The sequence below is a fragment of the Cygnus olor genome, chromosome 3 (assembly GCF_009769625.2).
Source record: "Cygnus olor isolate bCygOlo1 chromosome 3, bCygOlo1.pri.v2, whole genome shotgun sequence".
Taxonomy (NCBI): domain Eukaryota; kingdom Metazoa; phylum Chordata; class Aves; order Anseriformes; family Anatidae; genus Cygnus; species Cygnus olor.
Window position 1 is genome coordinate 54,279,965 of NC_049171.1, and position 25,851 is coordinate 54,305,815.

Below are 25,851 nucleotides of genomic sequence, written 5' to 3' on the forward strand. Positions count from 1 at the left end.
AGGAGGACTTTGCATATTGCTGAATTCTTAGATTCACTTTTTTTCTCTTTGCAGCTAAAGCAGTGAGGTCATAATGCATCATGGAACTTCACTTTGAGACCTGTATACATAAACTTCTTTCCAGAATTCATGTCCAATACTGCCAGTATAATTATGCACGAAAAAGTGATTCATACAATACAGAAAGGAATGTTATACAGACTGGACTGGTTTTCTGAAAAATAAAAAAAAAAAAAGAATTTTTAAAAATGGGTTGGTTTGTTGAAAATCTGTCCAGCCCAAGATTTTTAAGAGCTTTTAATTTGTTATATTTGTTTTGTCTTTGTATCTATCTTTTAAGAACAGATAATCACAAGGTATAATTTTACGTATGTGATTGTCATAGGATTTTCAATCTTGGTTTCTTTCAAGTTGGCATTAAATTTTAGATGAACAATATGTTATTGTTGACAGCTCCATCTGATCAATGATTCATGTTGAAATCATAGGTTAATGAAGTAGAAGATCCAGGTTCAACCTTCCTGAACTTGTTTTAAATACTCACTTTGAACAACAGGTGGACAAGAGTGGATTGAAAATAAGGTACTCCACTTCTAAGTGCAGAGGGTACAGACTACTGTGTCCTCTCATTAGAGTTTTTCCACATTAGATGGGAACACTTAACCGTTATGATTAAGAAACAGCAGGAATGCTCTACATTGCTGGGCAAGATACCCACTTGGAAGTTGCACAGTTCCTCCTCTGTTCCTCCTTCAGTTAAGTTTTTGCCTTATTCAAATCAAACAGACACCCTCTAACAGGAAAAACTGTTATAGTCTGTAGGCTGTACTATCCTCTAAAGAACCAAGAGATAGGCAGCCCCCAAGGCAGGAAAAGAAACTGCACCTGAGCCTTCAATATCATTGGAGATTGTACAATACCTTAAACTTTGACCTAAAAAGAAAAATGTACAGAGAGGAGCAAGTTGGGAAGTCTAGGTGTCAAATCTTTTAAGTCGTGAAGATGTTATGCTTTTAACAGAGTAGCTGAAATCATGATTTGAATTGAGACAGATATATGCAAATAGCATGTTTTACGAGTTAATGAAAAGATTTTTGTTGCTCATTATGCCTCTTGAGAAGTCAAAAAGTAAGTAACAAACTGATTCAGGACAATAGGGTTCAGAAGAATCTTTCAGTGAAAGTTTTTGAGAACTGATCTTTTAAGGAGGAATAAAAAAATGACAGAACTGGCACTTAGCACCTCTCTTCCTTAAGCAAAGAGAAAGATTCTCAAATAAAATAGAGTATTCTGTTAAAGTATTAGAAGATAGATGGCTAAATGGCAAAGCCACTACATAAAAGAAAGAGATCTAAATTACTAAAGGGGTTTTATGCTTTGAAATTTCAAAGGCAAGTCTGAAGTCTCCATAGACATTATATTTTCATCCTATGGATGTGAGAACAAAACAGAAGTATAAATAATAGGTCCTCCCCAAAGAAGGTTTGGTTCTCTAGTACTCCAAATGAGTAAACTGCAACCTAGGAAAGAAGTCTTTACAGATATTAAAGAATGAAACTGCATTTTCCAGCAGATATTAACAATGCTTTTGTATCTTCTGATTTTATAAGTATTTCAAAATATTAAAACATATTACTTTACATTCAGAATAAATTAACTTTATCATTCCTCCTTTGTTCCTGGCTGTAAGCATGACATCTGTATGAAACCTAACACTCAGATTGCTCTGCCAACAATAACAATTCTACTAATGCAATATAAATGGCATACTTAGGGGTTGATTACATAATAAAGGGCTTTCAAAAGGTAAACCAGATTGCTTAAGCTTGCTTAAATATTTATGCCACCAGGTCTGCAAATCATCCTGAAATAGGTTTCAACAAATACTTTGAATGACACCCTCGCCTGTTCCGCATCTCCTTTCCACTGCACACTAGAAATGTGAAAATATGACTAATAATTGTCTGTACTGCTTCCTCAAGTACATCATCTTTTGCTCCAAACTGAGGACTTCCCATCAGTTAAGTAATGAATTTCTGAGTTGTTAAGGAAAATTTTCAACAATCCCCAAACCACTACAGAAATATTTAAAAGAAAAGTAATTTGAATATGAAGAGGCTTCACAGCAATAAATTATTAGGAAACTGACCTTTATAGCTTTCCATGCTGAAATAACAATCTGATCGGCTTTCAGAAAGATGTGACACGAACTTTTCAATTAATTCTGCCAAAACTGCAAAAAGAATAAAAATATTTAAATGTTAAAGGCAATGAACAAAGTGGGGAACTATATTGCCTAACAAGATGACAATACATAACTAAAGCTATTTGAATTTCTGCATGTTTATTCATGTTTTTATGGGGGAACAATTCAAGGCATACTTAGTGCTTTTGCATTCCTACCACCATTCCTAGCTTAAATTAGATTTTAAATAGCTTTATTGAAAATATATTCAGTGTAAGCTGAAAGAGAATTCCCTATTATCTTTGTATCCTCCAAGGATTACTTCAGAATTTGCTACATTATTTCAATATAAAATGAAAATTAACTATAATTAAACTACAATATTTTATCTTTTTTTCTGTTTATGTAGACCAAAAAAACATGAAAGAAAGCAAAAAAATACCCCAAAACGATGCCAACAAAAGTGAATAAAGTTTTAAGGGCTGTTTCCAACATGACCTATGACACCACAAGATAAAAACTATACACTTAATTATAAAAGCTATACACTGAAAGTTAAGTGACTAGAGTATTTCCATTTGGAAGATCTGTAATATAAGATGATGGCTGGAATGTTGTTATTCAGTTCTTTCTGTGGAATTTTGAGTCCGCACATACTGCACAGACAAGCCCAATGCTGAAATCTGCTCACCACATAAGAAATTACATCTCCCACCTTAACAGAATGTTAGCCAGGAAGTTAGTGACAACTTTCAATGACATTAAAAAAAAAAAAAAAGTTTCAGATTCTTCAATTCTGCAAGTTTGAGACTCCTGCAATTGAACACACTAGCCTACAGAGTTAACCCTACAGAGTTAAACTAAAGGATACAAGGAAGTCTTTATACATACTGCATGGAGGATACCCCTATTGAGATTAGCCATATTAAGAACTTGATATAGCAATGATGAACATTTTTGATAAGTAAATGCTACTGTTATGATAAGCTGGTTTTAAAGAATAGTGATATAACTTTTTGCAAAAGCAAAGGGAGTGTTCTTACAGAGTAAAAAGAGTTGGGATTTCCCGTTTTAAGTCTGCACATTACAATTTCCTTGACATCACCTCAAATGCAACTCAACATCATTGAAGCTTCAGCCTCTAGCCCCATAAAACTCCATGCATGCACAGGCCTTGTCATTTTTAAGCTGAATAATTCCGATAAAACATTTTAGCATGTAGCTGTATGAACAGTCATAGCAACACAAGCGAAGCATAACAGTCTGTGGTGGAGATGGCAATGGAGAAAAGCAGAAAACTCTTGAACTAGCCTTGCTGGTAGGAAAACTGACAGAGAAGGAGTGCAAGCTTGCAGTGCATGAAGAGAGGAGAAAAACAGAACCTCCATGCACAGTCTGATGCTTGTTATGCCAGAAAAATAATGAAGAAAAGAATCTCAAAGACAATAATTAACTCTTATTCCAACCATTTGGAAGCTAACAACCATATTTTAAGCTAATTTACTGACATTAAATCGTGTGTGTTTTTTGTTTGTTTGTTTGTTTTTTGTGATTAACTGTATAAAACATTTAAGGAAATTTATCTAGAAGTAATCCAGAAAAAGTTTTTTTAAAGGCTGAGTTTGGGTATTCCCCTATATGGGAAAAAGAAGCTTCACTACAACAGCTAAACACAGATTTACAGTTAGAGTAACCAGGTCCAACAGTAAAAAAAAAAAAATTTTGCATTGCAAAGGATTAGCAAATCAAAATGAAAAAATATTACACGTATAATTTATATTGTTATGCATTTTTATGAAAAGAACTATTTGAATCACACCTTTAAGAAACCACATAGGGCTAGCAAAAAAAATATTTGTAGAAGAGCAATGGTTTATTTATTTTGTGAGAGTAAATAATCTCACATCTTCACTAATAGGCTTAGTGAAATTTGGTCCACAAACAATGTAACAAACATTTGCGTAAGTAAAGCAAGAAAAAAAAATAGCAAAGAGGACCTATGTTAAAAGAATAAAGTATTGCATAATTCAATGTAAGTCAAGTCAGAACACTGTGTTTTTCTTCCCTTTTTTGTTGGAAGCCATCCACACGCTTGACCTAACAGTCAAATATTTCAGTTCAGCGCTTGAGTTAATAGAAGTGACAGCTCAACAACTACTAAGCAATTTTTTGAAACTCAAGCACAAAATTGATTTCCACCATTTGAAAGTATTTATCTAAGTGCCTATCAGGATCTTTGAAAAGCTTTTAATCAAGTTTGAGAGAAGAAAAGATGCATAAGAGTTTATCAAAACAAATTTGGCTAATATGGAAATAGAGGGTTTTCACAGGACATTTTCTCTTCCACAAGAATGTTCAAGTGAAATGACAAGTAGTTATTTTAATTTTTATCTTTTAATACTAAGTCATTTAGCTGCCACGTAGACATAATCATGGAACCTTTACAAAGATGGAGACTGGCTCAATGATTTTTCATTTAATTGGAAAAGGAGCCAACTGAAATTTAGAAAAGTTCATTGTACAACACAGTCAGTATTGTTGCAATAGCCCACATCTCATGCAGAGATTATGTCCATATACAAAAATTAGTGTCAAGGCCTACCAATTTGTTGACAATGTTAATTTTCTTAAATTATGGTAGCTTGGCAGTATAAATATTAAAGTTTTTAAGAGACTGACAATTACCTCATGTAAATTGAATCCACACATCCAAAATACAGAGAATTGTAGCTTGGGAGTGTGTAATCATATATAAAATAAATGGAAGAACTTTAAAATCTACTGAACTATTTCAGTATGCCATAGAACGGTTGTATTCCTGCAGGACGTTTTATTTATTTATTTATTTATTTATTGTTATTTTTTCTTGAAGAATTAATGTACAAAAGAAAGGTAATTCAAATTGTTTCTAAACTGAATAAGAACACTGATTTAAAAAATTATGATTCCAACTGTTTTGTTAGGTGACAACCAGAAGAGGTTATTTAATTACTTCTCTGAGGGGTTTAAGCCAAAAAGGTCAAAAACCATAGCACATATTAGAAAATTTTTGATCCTCTAATGTAACTAGTATTAGCGGATCATATTCTATACCAATTCACAGATACTTCAAAGGAATTTAGAAGAAAAATAACTCTCTTAAGAATCAACAGTAGTCCTTCTTGACTTGTGTTAAAGGTTAACATTCAAGAATGAAAACCTTGGACAGTTTACTTCTTTATAAGTAGCATCAGAAATTTTCAGCTCCATCAACCATAGATCAGTCCAATAAATCTATGAAAACACAGTCAGCAACTCCATTCCTAAAGGCAACAAGGAGGACTTTTCTGAATTCCCAGGACAATGGAGAGACTTCAGTTATTGTACACTGAAATGGCAAAATCACAACTTGCATTTTGTTTGAATAGAACAAAACGAGGCAATAAAAATTCTGACAGTGTCTCCATTAGAGATGATGGTTGCATATCTTTTATCAATATACTTGTATCTTCTTTATCACAGAAAAACAAGACTATCAAATCCTACACTTCATCAACGGTGTCATCTTTCACACAAGCATGAATGTTCACATGCATTTACACCACTTACTGTATATTCCTTTGGATGTTTTCAAACTGTTTTGGGGGCAGAAGTTTAGATCCACTATTGTTCTTCCTGTGTGACATGGAATACCTACTGTTTCACTCTAATTCTGAAGCAAGCCCCCTTGAAAAATCAAGTAAAGACATAAAAAGATAAAAATATTTTTTTGTATTATTCCAAACCCCTCTGCTGCAAATCCAGTATTTTGAAATTGGTCATACAGAAAATGAGAGCCAGACCACAGACAGAATCAAGATCTGACTGCATGATCTTTGAGGCAGTAGATTTGGTCCATTTTAAAAGACTAAGCTCAGCTTAGAGAATCTAGGTTCTTCTTATAACAATAGGCTCCTCTGGAGATCAATTCAGAGGGAAATCTAATGCACTTACTCTGATTTGTCTTTTTGAAATCATAGCCTAGAAAATTTTCTCTCACACACTTAAAGAGAGAATCTATGGAATATTACTCTGCAGACTATAGTTAAGTCTTCTTTAGTAGGACCAACTGAAGGCTGAAATTTAAACAATTTTCAACCCCCAAAAGTAGCAACATGTTTCTAATAATGGTAAGAAACGTAGTATTTCATGTCTTTGAATCCACAAGACCCTTTCATCAAAAACGAAAGTCTGTAACTATTATCTTCACCTTCTACAGCAGAGTGCTGACAACTGAAATACTCTCTTTTGCTGAGATTCAGATAGCTGTCAAGTGTGTCTTGGTATAAGCACATTTCAAACCCTTGACTGGGTTATTTGAAAATAACCAAGTCTATTGTCTTCTGATCCTGAAGAGAAAAAAATAGTCATACCTACTGAAAATATTCATCTTTTTCATTGTCCATCCCATGGAGTAAGATCTGATGTTACTTTCAACTTTTTGCAGTGACTGCTAAAGGCTGTAGCACACAAACACCACAAACAATGACTTTTCATGGATTCCAAAACAGTGTTGATTGTAACGATTCTATTGTCATTAAACATTCAACTCATTGTAAAAGATAAAAAAAATCCTGTGTTTTCCAGTAAGATTTCAGATGTGATTTCAAGAGCTTCTGATTATGTTTTTTGTATCTTTGAAGCCAATCAATCGTTGCTCAGACTAAAAGAGTAACTGCCTGAAGATGAAAATTGCTCCAAAAAAGAAATAGCGTTCCCACATGTATTTTTGTTTGTTTGTTCACTTTTTAAGAGAGAACATTTTGGAGGTAGATGGATAGGTCCTAAAGAATACTCCTGATCTAAGTCCAGATTCCTGAGGAAATCATGCCATGGTAACTGAATGCCCCCCAACGATGAAGTCATTGTAGCTGAGCTTGTTATCCCTATCCATATCCACATACAGATATAAAGCTTGAGGAAAATGAGTAGGATTTGGGGATGGATTACCTCTCATTATAAATGAAAGAATGTTAATATATAATTACATGATCCTTGCAACACCCTCAATTTCTTATGTAGGGTTTAAAGTTTCCTAAGATAAGAGTGGACTAAGGATATTGGATTGCCCCCAGACAGATGAGAAGTCAGCTGCTGATACAACACTAACTGGGAAAAGATAAGAGAGATTTCTTGGGCTGAAAAACAACAACAACGTCAGCAACAACAACAACAAACTTTTGCAAATCCTGATGGATAAGGGATGAGAAGGGTTTTTTGAAACAGGCCCAAAAAATAGTTTCCTATCACACAAATGATTTGACATTGAATATACTAAGCCTCAGATTGACACAGCCTGCAATTTCCACTTAAATTAACCTTTTTCGTGAAGGAGTTGATTTGCCCGTTTCTCTTCCTGCCAAAGCTAGGTTCAAATACAGAGAAAGCCCTTGTCTAGATGTGCTAAAGATGCTTCAGGGAGGCTGCAAAGACTATTCCAAAAGAGGCCAAGACTTAGCTTGACTAAGGACTGTATCAGTGGTCCTCTAGCTGATCTGAGCAACCCAGAGACATGCAAAACTGCACAATAAGCAGCCATTTCCCGAGCATGCACAAATCTGTGGCGCATTTACAGAAGTAATGACTAGAATGCTTCTGTCTGAGCTTAGTGTGCTTAGAGCTGTAGAATGTTGAAGCTGCTTCTCTACAATATGATTTTCTTTTAGAAGATCAAGAGAAATTCTGCACTTTCAGTCCTGCTGCACCAGAAGACATACGAGTCTGAGGAAGGTTCGTATCTCCTTTTAGCAATTCAAGAAAGCCATTCAAAAGTGGATCGTGATGTTTGACCATGGAAATGACTTAAAAGCTACAGCCAGAGATAATGCTTTAACAGAGAAAATGCCTGTATAGGGATAAAGATGGCCATTCCCCAAAGTAATGCAATACCAGAGCATTTAGCACAAATGCATTGACTTGGTCAATGCAATGGTAATCAATACCAGGAGACTGAATTACAGGTATTGCTACTGTACAGTTTGTCAAGGATGTTCTGACAGAATTCAAGCAGGTTCTACAGATTCAGCATCTGATAATCCTAACATCAGATCCCAAAATATTTTAAAGTCAACACTATACACTCATTGAATCCAATGTTGTGTTTGCTGGTTACGTTTTCATTCAATTTCTTTTATTGTTAAATCCCTCTTGCTATAGGAGGGGACCAGTAGAGGAACCATAACTATGCATCTTTGTTCTACAATCAAAATTTGCTCCATCTGTGACTAAAGAGAAAGCTTTGATTTCTTGAGATCTGGGTTGAAGCCTCTCAGTCCTCTGAAATTTGGAAGAGCATCACATTCTGCAAAAACACATGCCTAGCAGCACAGCTCTCTCTCATAAAGTAGTCTCAATGAGCATGATGGTGTCTCAAACCATACAGCTAGCAGAAATTTTGCTGCTTCCAAACTATCTCCAAGAAGATCTGCAAAATTTAAACAACAGCTTTGAATTCACCTTAGATGAACAGCATTTACACTTAGTTAATAATATTAACATTGGTCTTGTTATTGGTCTTTGTTAAAAATTGGTAATTTTTTGTGTGTGTGTTTTTTTAAGAGTTTCTGTTTCTATTTTCATACTTTATTTTTTCGTGCTGTATGTGAAAACACTTGCAGAAGTCCCTGTGAGGCTTAACAAGTCCGTGGATACTTCTTGCTGACTTTTACTCCCAGTTCTATCTCAGCTGGAAACAGTTACTCAGAAGTAACCCTAATCTTCTGGTAATGAATCCTGCTTTGTTAGAATGACTCTCTAATTCCTAATTCTAGCTTCCAGTACCTCCGACAAAGTTACAGAAAACAACCTACACAGGTTTTGAAGTTATATATAGACTAATACAAAGCACAAAAGGCTAGAATTCTCTTTTTTTTTCTTTGTAAATAAGCTACTTTAAATGTATGTCTATGTGTTGTTGTTGTTTTTTTTTTATAAAATTATGTTTCTCAACAAATAATTACTTTTAGATGCAGGAAGACAGACTAACAATTTTCAACATAAATTTCATAAAATCCGAGAAGAGATCAGTCTAGAAAATACGCTGTATTCAAATAACATTGATTTTACAATGACTAAATAATTTGTGCTCCACAATATATAACATTAAAAATACACTGATCTACTAGATCTGAGAAAGATGCAAGAAAGGAATACATACCTTTTTTTTTTTTGTCAGAAAAATCTGGGCTTTAATTGTTATTCTTCCATTTATTTTTACTATACTAGCAGAAGTACGTAAAAGATGTGCAGTTCTTTCTGAATGGTTATGAATCTCTGTTTACCTGTTTCACAAAGCCTTCTGAATGCATGTATTTGTGGACATGTACAATATAAGCATATATTTGTATTATATATACATAACACAATATAACATGCATATATGCTTATAATTCAGAAGATTAGGGTTACTTCTGGTTAACTGTTTTCAGCTGAAACAACTGTATATACAAATGTATACATAATACAATACATATGTATTGTCTACATACACATTCTTCCAAATGGAAGGTAAAAGCTTTGACTAAATTATAATCACCTACAGACTACAGACTCAAACTTGTTTCAAACAAGTAATAAGAATGGAAGCCTCTGCGAATTTAGAAACATTCATTTTTTATCTTTACTTTAAATGTAAATTTTACTACAAATGACAAGTTTCATAATATTTTAAATCTCAATAGGTTCCGGTATTAATGACTTCCTTAAGAATTCTGAAACTGCTCTGTAACTTTCATATAGCTATGTAAATTATGATAAACTCATGTCTTTTATGTAAAACACATTTGCTGGGTTACTTTGATCCCATACAAAAAATGTCTTCTACATTCACTGTCAGTTGTATTAGTTGCTTTCATAAAGAATTTAAAGGGAATTCTTTTGACATCTGTAAACAAAAGATTAAACTATTCTGAACATAATCAGAATTCTTAAAGAATTAGAGATCAGCAATTTCTGAAAACACCTAGCTTCTTTATTGCTATACAAGTATGCATTATAATACAAGTGAGTTATTAAGTCTTATTTCTGATGATTTATTCTATATGGGTAATTCCTCTTTTTCGTTTGGCTAGTTTGCTGTTTTAACTTTCCATATCAACACACCAGTATGAGCTTATTCTTCATTAGAAAATATGCACTAAAATGAAGAAAAACCTGAATGAGTGGATTCCCTGTTTAGGAAGGCTGAAGTCTGGGGACTTTTAATGAAATTGGTCATTCCTGTTTTCTCAGGAAAATCATATTTAAATAGTTTTCCCAATTGACACAAAATCAACTATAGATAACATAATCCTCAATAAAACTTTAAAGAACCGTTGCTGACCAATGGCTTTCTGTTTACTTGCTTTTTTCAACTCTGTAAGTCATACTTACTTGTTCCACTGATCATATCCGGTCTGGCTTTCATGACTTTGCAGAACTGTCTTCTACAAATATCTGCCCACCCACTTTGTTTATCTGGATTTTTTAAGAGTGATAACAGCTTGTCAAGGTCTTTATCTAGAAGAAATGAAATCAGAGTTATTTTTTAATGACAACCTTGGGTTCTTTTTGTTCATTTTTCTTTCTTGTTTAAAATTTAACTTTGGTAAGTAATAAGCAGCTACTAGATACAAAGTACCACAGAGACAAAGTAGATGCATTCGGAAGCACGAAACTATATCAAGTAACAGGGAAGTCAGACACAGATAAGAGCTTTATCATTGCCTGGTATTTTTGGCAGACCTCACACATAAGAAAGAAAAGACTAACTAAATATCCCCTATCTGTGACAATTAAACTGGAGAAACAGCTAGTCTTAAAGCTGATGATGTTCTGCTTTACACAGAACAGAAATATTCATTTTAATTACTGAAGGGTTTTGAACATTTAAGATGTTCTTGAAGCACATTTTATAACTCCACTATATTTATTACTCCTTTGTCCCAAAATGATAAGAATTGGAAACTTATTTTAAAGATAGAAGTTGGGTATTTCTATGTTATTTCACCACTGAAACTTAAAATTTCATCACAGAAACTACAAGAGAAAAAATGGGCAAAGAACCTTTACTATACATACGTGGATTAATAATGTGAGGTGGCAGCACTATTTTGTTGAACACAAAATGGAGCATGCTAGATAGACAGCAAAGTAACACTGCTTCTCAGAAAATTTCTGCTTCTTTCAGCGAGCAGGTTTCCTTCAGATGCTTCTGCTATGGGTGGATATAAAGGCATATATGTGTATGCCTTCAGACTGATAGGCATACCTATCAAGTAAATTTTGTGAAAATATACTGTACTGCCAATGGTATGAGAATTCCTATCTTCAGTGTCTCCCAACTTTAGCACAAAGAGCAAAAACTCTGCAAAAGACTACTCTGAATGTATACGTTTGCTGTCACTGAAACATGCCCTAATAGCCACCTTGCAAATTTATGTTAATATTTAGAGAAATTTAGAATGCCACACTCAGTTCTCTGAAGAATCTAGGTGCACCCAGCATGCTCCACAGCCAAGGGCCATAGGCTCTTCATTGGTGCTGTCAGGATACAAGAATATAACCCAGGAATTTTCTGACTTCTGAATGCTTGAATTTTACCTGAGCACCATTAAACACAGTATATAATTCTGTTATATATGAGGCTCAAAAATATCAGATAACATTTTTCATTATAAGTTCAGCCTGCTTATAAAACAAACTCGTGGAATAGTTTACAAAAAGATTTTTATGAAAGAATCCTTTTTAATGCAAAGATAGAACTTCAGAGATTGCTCCGTACTGTTATTCTCACCTTGTTATTAAAGCCATATTCTCTCTTTCTTTACCATAGGAACACATCTTCAATATTAATATTGCCATTGATGCAAATGACAAAAGAACAGTAAGTATGTACTTTTTTCCTTTTGGTTAAAAAGTTTGTGTTTTGTTTTTGTTTTGTTTTGTTTTTTTCTCTATTTTCTAGTAAGTTGGAGGAAATTACACATACTCTATCATTTTTCTAGAACAAAATATCTCAGACTGAGCCAGTAAGTTTCACAACTGGCTGAGTCTAACAGAGGTTTGAAAACAGAAGAACCACAGTGACAAATGCAAAACCAGCTTGTATAATCATACATGAAAATGTTGACTTTCAACAATACGATATCTGTACTTAAAGTCTGAATATATTTTTCTTTAAATGAAACATCTTCAGCAACCAAAATTTCTATCTTGGAATTCAGACTGAACAATGAATACTGGCAAGCCATCTCTTGACACATGAGACTGCACACTGAATAATGCATACAAAGTAGTGATTAAAAGAATGCACACATATGCTTTGGTTAATCAAAGAGGAAATATTTTCTTCCCATATCCAAGATTTGTTAAAAAAGAAAAATGCTAATATTAATGTGAAAGACTTACTCTTCTACTCTTTTTTTTTCCCCTGAAGGCAGAACAAATTTTAAGTTAAAATGCAAACTAATTTTATAAAGTAATTATATGTAAGATAAGACTGATCAAACCCAGTTTTCTAGCATAAAATACTGGCCCTACAAAATGGAAACAATCAGTAAGACCATCTCTCCTCAAGCTACTTGGTTCCCAGAGCACTTGAGAGTGCTATGAAATATTTTGCAGTCAACTAGAGGGAAGAAAAATGTTGGTATCCTGCAGCAGGGTAAATGCACATGAATTCACTCCAACCGTGCGCAATCCCTTTGCTGTTCCCTTTGCATGATAGGATCATGCAGTTCCTATTGTTATGAAAGATCATAGCCTGCACTACCACTAAGCATCCACTATGATGATGAAGTTTCTTCATATGTTTCAAACTTTCCTTTGCTCTGTTTTTATGTTTGGGGTAAAACAAAACAAAACAAAACACACACCAAAAAAAAAAAAAACCAACCACTACAGAAACGAATTCTGTCATGAAAGGGGAGTTCTGATTAAAGATTGAAAAAGCATTTGAGCCAGTCTATGGTTATTTACAAATCTTGCTGTTACTTTCAAAGAGTAACAACAGTGATTGGGCATTGGAACGGGTTGCCCAAGGAGGTGGTGGAGTCACTATCCCTGGGGGTAATTAAGGAAAGGCTGGACCAGGTGCTTACGGATATGGTTTAGTGGGTGACATAGGTGGGGGGGTACGGTTGGACCAAATGATCTTGGAGGTCTTATACCAACCTTAGTGATTCTATGATTCTATGATTTCACACTTTCGTAGTGTTTCAGTATTCAGTTTTCCACTACAACTTAATTGTTTCTACAATCAAAATACATTTTTTCAAATGATCTTATTCTTTTAAGCTGATTAAAGGATTTTCAACAGAATTACTATATTGCATATAATTTATTTTAAGCTGGTTTAAAGACCTTAATGATGTATAATCAGCAAATTGTCACCCTGTCACTGGAATTTATTAAAACAATACATAGTATTTTTTAAAAGCTGATTACAGTAACTTAATTATCATTAATAATTCTTCCAAACTAATTAACATGAAATTCCTTTGTTATCCTCAAATAACTAAATCCTCAGTATCTTTCCAAATAACATGGCACTGATGCTTAGAACAGCTTATGTGAGTATAAAAATTTAATGCAAAGAAGGATTTACTCTTACAGTATTATCAATAGGATTATTTTCTCTCCTCCTCTGCCATTTCTGTAACAGGTGAAGGTTGAAGAAAATCACAGAACTGCAAAGCAACACACCTCTACAAGTTAAACAGGTTTTCACTTCCTAAAGGACTGTAGTAATTCAGTTTGGCAGCTGAGGATCAGAAAAAACAAGCTGAGATTTAAGCAGTCAACTCACCAAACAGACCAGGGTGAAATTTTGATTCCACTGAAGGAAATAAAACTACTAAAAAAAAACCCAATAATTTCAATAAAGTAGTATTTCAAGACCATGGCCCATCCATCTTTGCTGCTTCTTCTTGGCTTCTTGATTTGACCCCTATTTTTCTTTGCAGTTAGTCTCTATCATATTCTTCCTCTCCTGCAAGTTATACAAAATTAAATCTTTATTTTATTTTGTGATTGCTGAAAAGCCCTCAAGCTAATAGCTAGCAGCATCAATGTGTCTAAAACTATACTGTTTAAATGCTCTTTAAATTGCTCTTTTGCAATGCCAATTTATGCTCCAACAACAGAATAAGGAAATAAAAATTACTGTACTACAGTCTTTTCTGAAACTTTGCTAGAGACCATGGACCACTGTATTTGCCTTAAGGTTTCTTTTGGAAGGTAATACTTGCTAATTAAAAACAACAACAAAAAGGAACTTATGCAACTTCAAATATGTACCAAATATAAGAAACATAGATATGTATGTATGTATCTACTAAAGGTCTGCAGAAGTAACAAAATCCAAGAATAAATACTCTCAGTAAAGTATTCAATACCCACTCACCCCTGCCAAGTCAACACTTATTTTTCATTTCTGACAGAGAAACTAGCTTAAGATCCATTCAACCAGGATACTAACATAACCATGTATTTAATATACCCATTACAGATTGTAACGGGTATTACATTGTGGCAACTCTCAGCACTGTATTTTCTTCCAGCCAAAGCATTTGCTTCTCCATTTGTCATTAAACATGGACTATCACCTCCTCCAACAGGTCATTGTTGTGCAAAAAACTGTGTCTAAGAGCATCTTGATTTTATTTTTGAATGCAAATTTCTTCCAACAAACTTATACCAAATAAACGCCAACCCAATTTCATGAGTTAGTAGGTAACTGTAACTTGCCCAGCAGTGAGTAGCTGGAAGTCCAATCACCACAGTCCTCAGCAATGCCTACTGCACGTTACTAAGGGTGCAGTTTCACATTATTGCTAGAAGCGTTCTAAAACATACTGATGCCAAGTCCTGATCTTCTTTTACCTCTCTTCTGGTATGTTACTAAATGGGTTCACTAGTTATCCTAGATAAATGACACGAATAGGTTTATTCTGTAAGAAATTCCAGAACTGCTAAAAGATGGGAAAGACAGAAAGTAAGGGAGGCAGAGGAAGAAAATAAACAAGAAAAAGGAAAGAAAAGGTGAGGAAGGAAATAAGTGAGTCCTTCCTTTCCCAATGATAGTGACCTATTAAATAGGCCCAACAATAACAAGAAATCATACCTTAACAGGGTAGTAGAAGCGAAGCTTATCTCAATTTAATTCATATGCTGCAGTCCTGCCTTTTTCCTTGTATGTGGTTGTTTTCCCACCCCTTCCCTACCTTTGTGCTAGCACTGGTTGTTTTATGTAGCCTTATTAAAAGAATAACCACATGTTCATGAGGTTTTTGCTGGGATAGTTAATGTTCTTCCTAGCTGTTGGTATGGTGCAGTGCTTTGGATTTAGGATGAGAACAATGCTGATACCAGAGGGATGTTTCAGTTGCTGCAGAGCACTGCTCACACAGAGCCAAGGCCTTTCCTGCTCCTGGTGCTGCCCGGCCAGCGAGGAGGCTGGGGGTGCCCCAGGAGCTGGGAGGGGACACGGCCAGGACAGCTGGCCCAGGCTGCCCAAAGGGCTGTCCCACACCAGGTGGTGCCGTGCTGAACAATAAAATTGGAGGGGTTGGCCAGGGAAGGCAGCTGCTGCTTGGGGACCGGCTGGATATCAGCCAGTGGGTGGTGAGCAATTGCATTGTGCATCACTTGCTTTGTATTATTTTTTTACCATTACTAATATTTTTCCTTCCTTTTCTGTCATTCTGTCTCTAGGAGAGCTATTAAACTGTCTTTACCTGAACCCACGAGATTTACCTTTTTTTCCGATTCTCTGCCCCATCCCACTGGTGGCAGCAGTGAGTGAACAGCTGTGTGGTGCTTAGCTGCCTGCTGGGTTTTAACTACAACAAATCTACAGCTGCATGTGTGAGATTTGAACCACCACACCATAACTTCCTGCAAGTTTAAACTGATTTAATTCCCTGAAACATGCTGCTTTATAATTCTTTAAATTATTCTTGTGTCTAAAGCAGACAAGGCAGAGGAAAATTCATAAATGCTTTACAAAACATCAGAAATGCCACAAGCCCATTCTCATTTGATTATGTTCACAACAAAAGTGGTTTTCTGTTGCTAAGAAATTCAGATCTGTAAAGCCATGTGTATCTTATTCAAAATCTGAAGTAAGAGATAATGAATAACCTGACCATATCATATTGCACTATTACATGAAAACAAATCCTTGCAAGGGTTATTAGGAATTCCTTATTTTAGGAAAGTCTGTGTTCATTTCAGATTTGCCTGTATGCTTACTCTTTCACCTTTCATTAATGGAGTAGAATTTCTTCAAGTGGAAAAAAGCAGCTCATACATGAAGACCGTGCCAAAAATAAAATGGAGGACAAGTCACAAAGCGCAGAAGTGCAGGTGATGAAAGTAACAGGAAAGCTATCACAGCTGGTTCTCTGACAGAGGACCAGAAGTTGGGGGTGCAGGGGGTAGAGGGACTGCACTAGGTTGAAGCAGATATATATATATATTTAAAAAAAAAAAAAGCCTGAAAACAAATCTGATTAAAGACACAGAAACATGGCAGCACGTTTCCATTCACATTAGAGTATAAGGTAAAGGCAGAACAATGGATAACATAAAACATTAAAAGGCTTTAAGAACATGATTACAGAAGATTTTTGGTAGCGATTCTGAATTCTAACAGTCACGAAGAGACAAAATGTATGATGGAGTGCATATGTACATAGAAAATTCTAAGCAGTGACTGTAATTGCAGGAAAATTATGGACACAATTCTTCAGTCACACTCATCACCAACTGTCACAACTGCAGAGCTAGGAGAAGAAAAGGACAACAGATCTGTGCTAACAGAAGAATGGATATTACAGTGGAATATCATTTTAAAAGTTTAACTTTTAATAACCCACAGTGTAGTTAATATTACAAGTAAAAAAAAAAAAAAAAAAACATTATTTTTAATAGTTGTAACCTGAATAACAAAGAATTATATCACTCTGAAAAGCTCTTGACAATTCTTTTACTGAATTACATTACTGAAATTGTGACTGAACAATTATGACAGAAGAAAAGCAACAGGATATCTTGCTGCAGTGTAAACAGGTGGAAATGGCATAATTAATTTCCACACTTAAATAATGATCTGTATAAATAATTTGAAGCTTCATTATAAATTGTATTTGACAGAAGTGAGCCATTAATACACTGCTATCCAACAGTTTTGCAACTTTAAATACCGGCTGAAACAATTAATGCACATTAAAACACAACTCATCAAGTTGATTTTTCCATATATCCTTTCCTACAGCTATGTACATCATTCAAGCAAGTGCCTAACTAACACCTGCTAAACCAGGGCAGATATTTGTACAGAATGAAGCACTACAGATTTTCCTCAAACACACACACAGTCCACACCCTTCACAAACATCCCAGATGTTGAGTCATTGAAAATATCATCATGAAATGGAGGAATGTAATTTTACCAGCATAAATTATGATAGCTTCATTTTTGATCCAGTGAGGCAAAATATCCAGGTGCCAGTCCTCACCTCCCCACACCCAAAATGTACAACCAGAAAGGTACCACTGCTGCACGTATACTTCAAAAGAATTGAGAGATGGAAGAAAAAACTATTTCTTGGATTTTCTTCATCATAAACACAGTGTACGTTCTTTTCAATGACCACCCATCAATATTCTACTTCAATTTTTATCTATGACTTCCATTGCATTTGCTACTTTCATAAGCTACTTCAGGTCTGGGACTGTGAAAATGAAGCTCTACGGTTCCCTGACTTCAGTAGTACATAATCTTTACAGAAAGCAACAGCCATACTAGTTCTGAAATATTCACTCTAATTTCAGCTTGCACTCAAAAAGGCAACTTCCATCTGCAGAGAGAGACACCTAGGCTCTCTCCAATAAAGGTTCTGTTATTGTACCTTTCCTTTAACAGCATCTGAAGGGAGAGTTAGAAGAAAAACATGTCCAGAGACAGCAATATCGTATCTGAGTTTGTAACCTGTTTTTTGTTTGTTTGTTTTTAAACCCTTCACAGTTATCTTCAATATCTGTTCTATAGATGTAGAAAAAAAATTATTCAACTCTTTTTTTTTTTTTTTTTTTTTTTTTTTTACAACTGACACCACAATTATAAGACAAGAACCAATTTTGAAAGGAAAAAAGAAAGGTAAACTTCTCTTCAGGTGTCCATGTCACCTGAATAAGAAGAGGGGAGGTTAAAAAGAGGTCAGGATAGTCAGAATAAAACCTACAGTTATAACCTTTTCCACTTCAGCCAAAGAAATTGTACATTCTTTAACAGTGCTAAGAATCTAGTAGTTTTAATTATTCATGTAATATAAGCACCCCAAGAAGAGGACAGAAATGATACCATACAAGTTACATAACATAACATCACAGCATGAAATCTGAACATCAACAACTTCAGGGAATCACAGAAGAACTGCACTAGCCTTCGCTCTTTAGTGATAGATATAACAAGCATTTACACATCCCCACTCATACAATGTACAATTTTTTAAATGGCTGCGGAACTCTTGCCATACAGATGAAGTCTGTGTGAGCCCTGTCCAGCTACTTGCACTGAAAAGAAGTAATGTCTAACAAAAATGTCTTAAAACTTCCTAGCAAGCTGTGTAACAACTATACAACATGAATGCTGAACAAACGCAACTCCAAAGAGGTTGCTCTTAAAACCTCCAATAATGATTTCATGACTTCCAGATGTATCCTACTAAATTGTTTTAAGTTAATTTGTAACAAATCTTCATTGCCAAATAAACCAACTACTTTTTCTGCACAGGGACATGGAAAATCTAACTGTCCTCCTTAAAATTGCTTTTTATATACTGAGAGACTTGCCTTTGCCTTTTCAGCATCAGCCAGTTGCAATTATTCCTTATTACTAGGCGCTAATGGAACAGCATGAGGCTGTGTAAAGGGAGGTTCATCCTGGATGTTAGGAAAAGGTTCATCATTGAGAGGGTGGTCACGCACTGCAACAGTCTCCCCAGTGCAGTGATAATGGCACCAAGCCTACTGGAGTTCAAGAAGTGTTTGACAATGGTTTAACTTTTAGGTAGTCCTGTGTGGAGAGAGGAGTTGAACTCAAGGATACTTGTGGTTCTTTCCAGCTCAAGATATTATGTGATTCTGTGATTTCAGTCTATATTTATACATAACATCTCAAAGGCGCGATTTGTAGCTCTGCTCTAGAATCCCTCTAATATACCTGTTTTCCTTAGACTGCCGTACCCATGCTAGAGGCACTCCACCTAACGACTCACCAGCTTCAACTGTCAAACAATTATCTTCTGTCCTGTACAAATATTACTCACAGATATTAATCATAACTTTTTCCTATCCTCATATCACTGTCATATTATAGTGTTGAAAAATTGAGTCCAGATATACCCCATCTTCTAATCTTGCTCTTGATTTCTTTTTTCCAATTACAGGAATCCGTAATTTATGAATATAATTCTTTTCATATTTGATCTATTCATTCTCACGCTTTCTTTCACAAGAACTTACACATCCTGAAAGCTTCAGCCCAACACATCAGAGATTCACAGTCTGATGAAGAATAATTCATTTTAAAAAATTAGATTTGAAACAGAACACTTTCAGCAGTGTCTTTTTTTCCCAAATAAAAAGCATGAAATGTTTTGTTTGACTACGAAACCAAATGCACTGTTCATTTTTGAGTTATATAGTATTTTATAATATAAAAATGCCATTTGAAATAAAATATATTTCCATACCTCTATCTAACATACTTGCGTATCTTTGAAACTTAATTCTAGTAAATTTACTGTTAGTCAAAAAGTTCCAACCAAAAGTTCCTAACTGGTTGTCATCCCCCAAAGTGACAAACACCAACCCCATTCCATTAGGCCACTTGTTAATGACAAGCAACAGAATTGCTCTGAACAAGAGAAGAGAGAAGTTCTGAGAGATACAGCAAATATCGAAGAGTAAGACCACCTGCCTTCCTGAAGACATTTTTAAAAGAGCTGGGCACCCACTTTACACTGATTTGATCTAAAAATTTAGTGTCTTATGAAAATTACCATGGGAAACCTGAACAGTATTACTAAAGTAAAGAAAATTCCCTTCTTTTATAACTACACTGCCTTTTCTCTTATCAGAGAAAGGAATCAGAGTAATCTATTCTTTACAAATTTTGTCAACTGCTTTTTTTTTTTTCTAGATATTTATAAACAGAATAGTTTCTAAACTTCATTTGATGTAGAACTTCTATCACTTTTGAAAATCTACATTGGCTGAAGAAATTCACAAGTAAGTTTAATAAGAACATCTCAAGGATATAGTGAAGATGAACAAATACAAAGGATGATTTACTTATTATAACTCATTCACCAGGTTCTTTTGCATCGTCTATGAAAATTAAAATCTTAAAATGTTTTCTCTGTATGAATTAAACTGCTTTCCTTAGATAGTTCTTCAAAGGATTCTTTAGTCTACCCACATTCCAAATTGATGTTCAATGTGGAAACCAACTATCCTAAACGCTGTCTATTTCACACACCAACAAGTTTTGTAAACATGGGGATCTGAATCAAGAAAATAATGTACAAAAAAAAATGTAGCTTAACCATAATGTCTTGCTTCAGTTACTGGAGAGATGATATATCTCATGACTCACCCACCTGAGACAAGCCAAAAGGTTAATCTTTAAGTTTGCATAGGAATTAGATTAGTAAACAGAGCTTTGCAGATTGACAGTTGCACAAAGCCAGACAAGGAAAACAAAACCAACTTACTTAGCAACAAATGCAGCCAACAATGAAAAATCCTTAGGTATTTATGAGATCATAATCTAAGGAAAAAAATAAAAAATAAAACGACAGATGTTTGTTCGCCATCTACACTATTTGAATCCTTTGTACATACCTTGTCTGAATTCAGCTTTCCTAGGAATTTCTGCAAGATAGCACTTTGGCAAAGGGAACGATGAAAACATTGGCCAAGGATATGGATCACTGCCCTAGAAACAGGACCAAAAAGAAATTAAATTAGGTCAAGTTCCCAGAACTATTGCTTATATAAGAAAATAGGCTTGATATATAATTCAAGATGATATACTTCATAACTAAAATAAAAGTTAAAGGACACAAAATCCACAAAGCCTTTAAGCCAAAACTTGTTCCAGTATGTACCACTGACAGTTCTGATGTTACAATTCTTTTTTCAACCAAAAGGGAAATTGAAGTTTTCAAAAAAACAAACAAAAGAACCTTGTACTTCCAATTTTATGCATTGATCTAGCTGTCTTTCCTGTGCTGACAGTAATTTGTGTTTCATCTTTATAAGAGTTACTTTATAAGAAACAGAACATTTAAAGGAACTGTTTAACAAACACTGTATTGTTAGAATATTGATGAAAGCTCCAGGTATTAAGTACCACAAATGAAAACCCAACCATGGAAAAAACATGATATAACAAATGGAAAGGTAATAAAGAAAAAAACAGAAATACAAAAGTAAAAAAATAGACAAATTGCATTCATTTTTATAGTGAGAAAAGTATTATTAAAATGCAACAATACAAAAACTTCATCTGATTGTGGAGTGTCCTAGGCACATGCCAACAGTGCATACAGTAAAAACAATGTATTTTTTTCAGTGTCAGTGTTAGCCCTTTATAAAGCTAACGGTGGACTGCTATTTTATAATGTTAAATAATTTTCCATGTGCTAAATTATCAACAAAATTTTCAGTTAATGAGGGTAAGAGTTAAAGAAACAAATTAATAAACTTTAAATTCTAACCTTATCTAGTACTCTCTGAGGCAAAATCCTTTCCTGTGGTCCTCCAATAAGATATACCCTAACAAGAACATGGTTTCTCTCAACTGATAGGCCATCAATTATAATATCTCTGGAAAACAAAACAACACACAAAAAAAATTTAAAAAATCACTATCACTTTGATTTACCAATGACTGTTTAATTCAGAAAACTGTGATGAACAAGAATAATCTCAGAGATGCACAGCGCAGAGTTAAAACATGACTTGGGCAATAAATAGGCATAAAGAAATAAACAGAAACATGAAGTGTTTTGAGTGGTCTGCAAGTATTACTCTAATTTTGTACTCCTCTACCTAATACTGACTGGAAACATCTAAGCAATTAGGGGAAACAAGAGTAGAAAGGAGGATTCCGAAGATGATGAAGGGTCTACTGTCCAAAGGAGGGCTATGAAGATGGTACAGGGTCTGGAGGGCAAGACACGTGAGGAGTGGCTGAGGTCCCTTGGTATGTTCAGCCACAGCAGAGCAGGCTGAGGGGAGGCCTCATGGCGGCCTGCAGCTCCCTCACGAGGGGAGCGGAGGGGCAGGCGCTGAGCTCTGCTCTCTGGGGACAGCGACAGGACCTGAGGGAATGGCATGGAGCTGGGACAGGGGCAGTTCGGGCTGGATATCAGGAAAAGGTTCTTCACCGAGAGGATGGTTGGGTACTGGAACAAGCTCCCCAGGGAAATGGTCATGGCACCAAGCCTGCCGGAGTTCAAGAAGCATTTGTACATTGCTCTCAAACGCATGGTCTGATTTTTTGGGTGGTCCTTTGGGGACCCAGGAGTTGGACTCAATGATCCTCGTTGGTCCCTTTTAACTTGTGATATTCTATGATTCTAAAACTTCAAGCTTTGTTATGCCCACATGCTCAGTAACTAGGGCAGAAACAGTTGACAGCATCAAAATCTGTTCCTTTTTTGGCCTATCAGCAATTTCTGCTTTCCCAAATAAGCAGTTATTCAGAACTTATGCACACCTAACTTGCCATCTTAAATCAATGTGTAGCTCAGGGTGCAAATTTTTTTTAAAGGACTTAAAATCAATTTTTATACACCAAGTTTCTTAGAATACAGTATCTATTGTTTAAGGAAACAATAGGTCTCCTGTTCAAATAGTATATAACAATAATGTTTATCTGCTGAGATTTAGCCCATACTGTTTGATTCAAGCTCTGTACTGGTCCCATACAGCAAACAGAAAGAGTTAAGTTCTTAACATTAAATATGCTGAGAGAAAGGACAAAGTGTTTGGGACTAAATGACCATCCACTTCAGTCCCCAAAATACACTTTCACTTTTTAAAAGATAAATTGTGCAATTTTACTTAAAAGTGAGCAATAGAATCTCACAGAAGTTGGAGAGCTGACAAAGGTACAAATAAAAAAAAAAAAAATCAAAGTACTGATGATGCCTTTAATATGCCTTTATATTTACTTTATTTATTTTATTTACTTTATATTATATACATAAAAGTATGTATATCAAGTAATTTTAAAAGGCATAATTACATATCAAGTAATTTTATATATCAAGTAATTTTAAAAGGCATAATTACACCCATAAATTTTGCACTCCCTTTTTAAAATCAAAAAAATAACTTAAGATTAATGCAAATTAAAAAGAGGAAAATACATGCCTTTCACTTTTACACAGTTGAGTTGGAAGTAGGAAAAAGAACAAAATATCTTCTGATAATTTAAGACTGATGATAAACATGCATGTAAGTAAACTTTTATACATTAGATGTCAACTACAGTGAGAGCATCTGTATGTTTAAAGTCACTGAGGTATTCATACATACTCAGGAGAAAAGTCTGACAATTAAAATAACATTTACATTGGTCAGTTCTTACCCTGGTCCTTCTGAAGTTTCTGTGACATTTTCTTCCTGAGCAGTTAGTAAAACTTGTGACACTTTATAGCGAGTCTCCAAGAACAAAAGGGTATTAAGCTCACAGCAAAGCACATTTAACAACCTGCAGGACACATCGAAGTGATAGCGCATCAGTCAGAATTCCAGTAATGCAGGATAAGACAAAGGTGAACATGTTTATGAGATCTCAAAATGGGGTGAGGGAGGTGGGGGGGAGGACTTTGAGTATCTGAAAAATACCCAGACAGAACTGGGTCAGGAACAACTCTGTATCCTCTTTAGCCACTCAAGTGTCACAGCCTTGAACAAACAGGGAACGGGTTCTCAATAGATATTACATGTGCACTGAACAACCATAGAAATAATCACTGGTCACCTCAGTCTGGTTTTGAATTTCTATCACAGAACACAGAAGTGACACAGACTTAATAAGACATTCCATAGGACATGTGAAGAAATTATATAATAGGTAAGGTAACTCAAAATTGGGTTACCATGGGCAGTGCAGGCATCAGGGAGAGACAAGATAAAAATACATCTTTCCTTTAGAAAATAGGTTCTTAAACACTTCTGTACTATCAAATTTAACACAGCTCAAAAGCAATAAAAGATTTAACATGCAACAGAACCAACAAATCTACTTTTTTATTTCAGAAAAGCAAAAAAAATGGTAAATTAAGTCAATAATCACAATAGCATGACAGCACATTACATACAATTTTGTTTTGTAACTTCAAAGTAAATTAACAGTGAAACTAATCCAACATATTTCATATAAATCTGAGCCAGGTCAATTCCAAATTTTTTTTATTTATTTTTAACTAACCTGTTCACTATAACACAGAAACAAAGTAATTGGATTGAAGGCTTCCTGTTCATGGAAAATGATACAACTATGTTATTCTTGTTGTTACTCTTATATTGTTTTATCACAATCATAAAACTCATCATAAATTGTCTGATCAGCATTATATTTTGCATTCACATTAAGACTTTGTATGAACTAGAGAATACATATTGTTTGAAATTTTTCATCTGTTAGTCAATGCTCATTTCTTCCATGTAGTTCCCAATATGCTTCTACTGACAATAGCAAAAATTCTTGGGCCATCCATAAATAATTTAACACCTGCAAATTCAAACAATTGTGACCAAGGAGTAAATAGACATGATGACAGTATGTCTTTTTTGTTGTTGCTGCTTTTTTAGCATTACTTTAAACCATTCAATTTCAAATTTCTTCATGTTCTACTTATTTTACATGAACTACTTCCTGCCATTGATTCATTCTCAGTACTTCTCTAAATCACAAAAGAAGAAATGATAGTTCAACTATATTTTTTTATTGCTATATAGGAGAAAAATCCACAAAAAGAGCATTGGAACCATTATGAAGATGGACCATTTCTCCCATTAAGTATGATGACTTTAAATGGTAAAGAACCTGTTTGAGGTTTCCAGCAGTCAAAAACAGCCAGGAGAATACTGATGGCTAAGAATGCTTAGAATATCTTTGGTACACAAGGCAGAGCAGAAAAACAAAACAAACCATAGCCAAACAGAAGGGATAGTGGTAGGATAAATGACAAAATGTAAGAGACTAACATGAACTGCCTCTGCTTGAGCATTCAAATGAGGTTTTAGAGGTTTAGGCCATCTAACACAGAGAGTGGCTGAGAAAGCTGTGATTGTTCAGTCTGGAAAAGAGAAGGCTTTGCAGGGTTCTTAACAATGTACATAAAAAGCTGATTAGAGAGTATGAAGAAGATGGAGCCAGACCCTTCTCAGTGGTACCCACTGAAAGGGAGAGAGGCCATGGGCATGAAGCAAAATATAGGAAATTCCATTTTAACATACTGTGATGGTGGTGAAACACTGTAATAGGTTACCTAGAGATGTTGCAGAATTTCCAGCTTTGGAGATACTGTACATCAGCCTGTTCACAGCCCTGAGCAATGTCTCTAGTTGAACATACTTTG

At 34.9% G+C, this 25,851-nt stretch overlaps 1 protein-coding gene across 1 annotated transcript in view; it reads right to left on the minus strand.

The window, feature by feature from the left end:
* TBC1D32 (TBC1 domain family member 32) overlaps positions 1-25,851 on the minus strand; it is an 86,760-nt gene that overhangs the window by 17,179 nt on the left and 43,730 nt on the right. Inside the window, 5 exon segments of the mRNA XM_040552477.1 lie at positions 2,150-2,233; positions 10,574-10,699; positions 21,095-21,188; positions 21,973-22,081; positions 23,853-23,975. Coding sequence (XP_040408411.1) covers positions 2,150-2,233; positions 10,574-10,699; positions 21,095-21,188; positions 21,973-22,081; positions 23,853-23,975 — 536 coding nt within the window.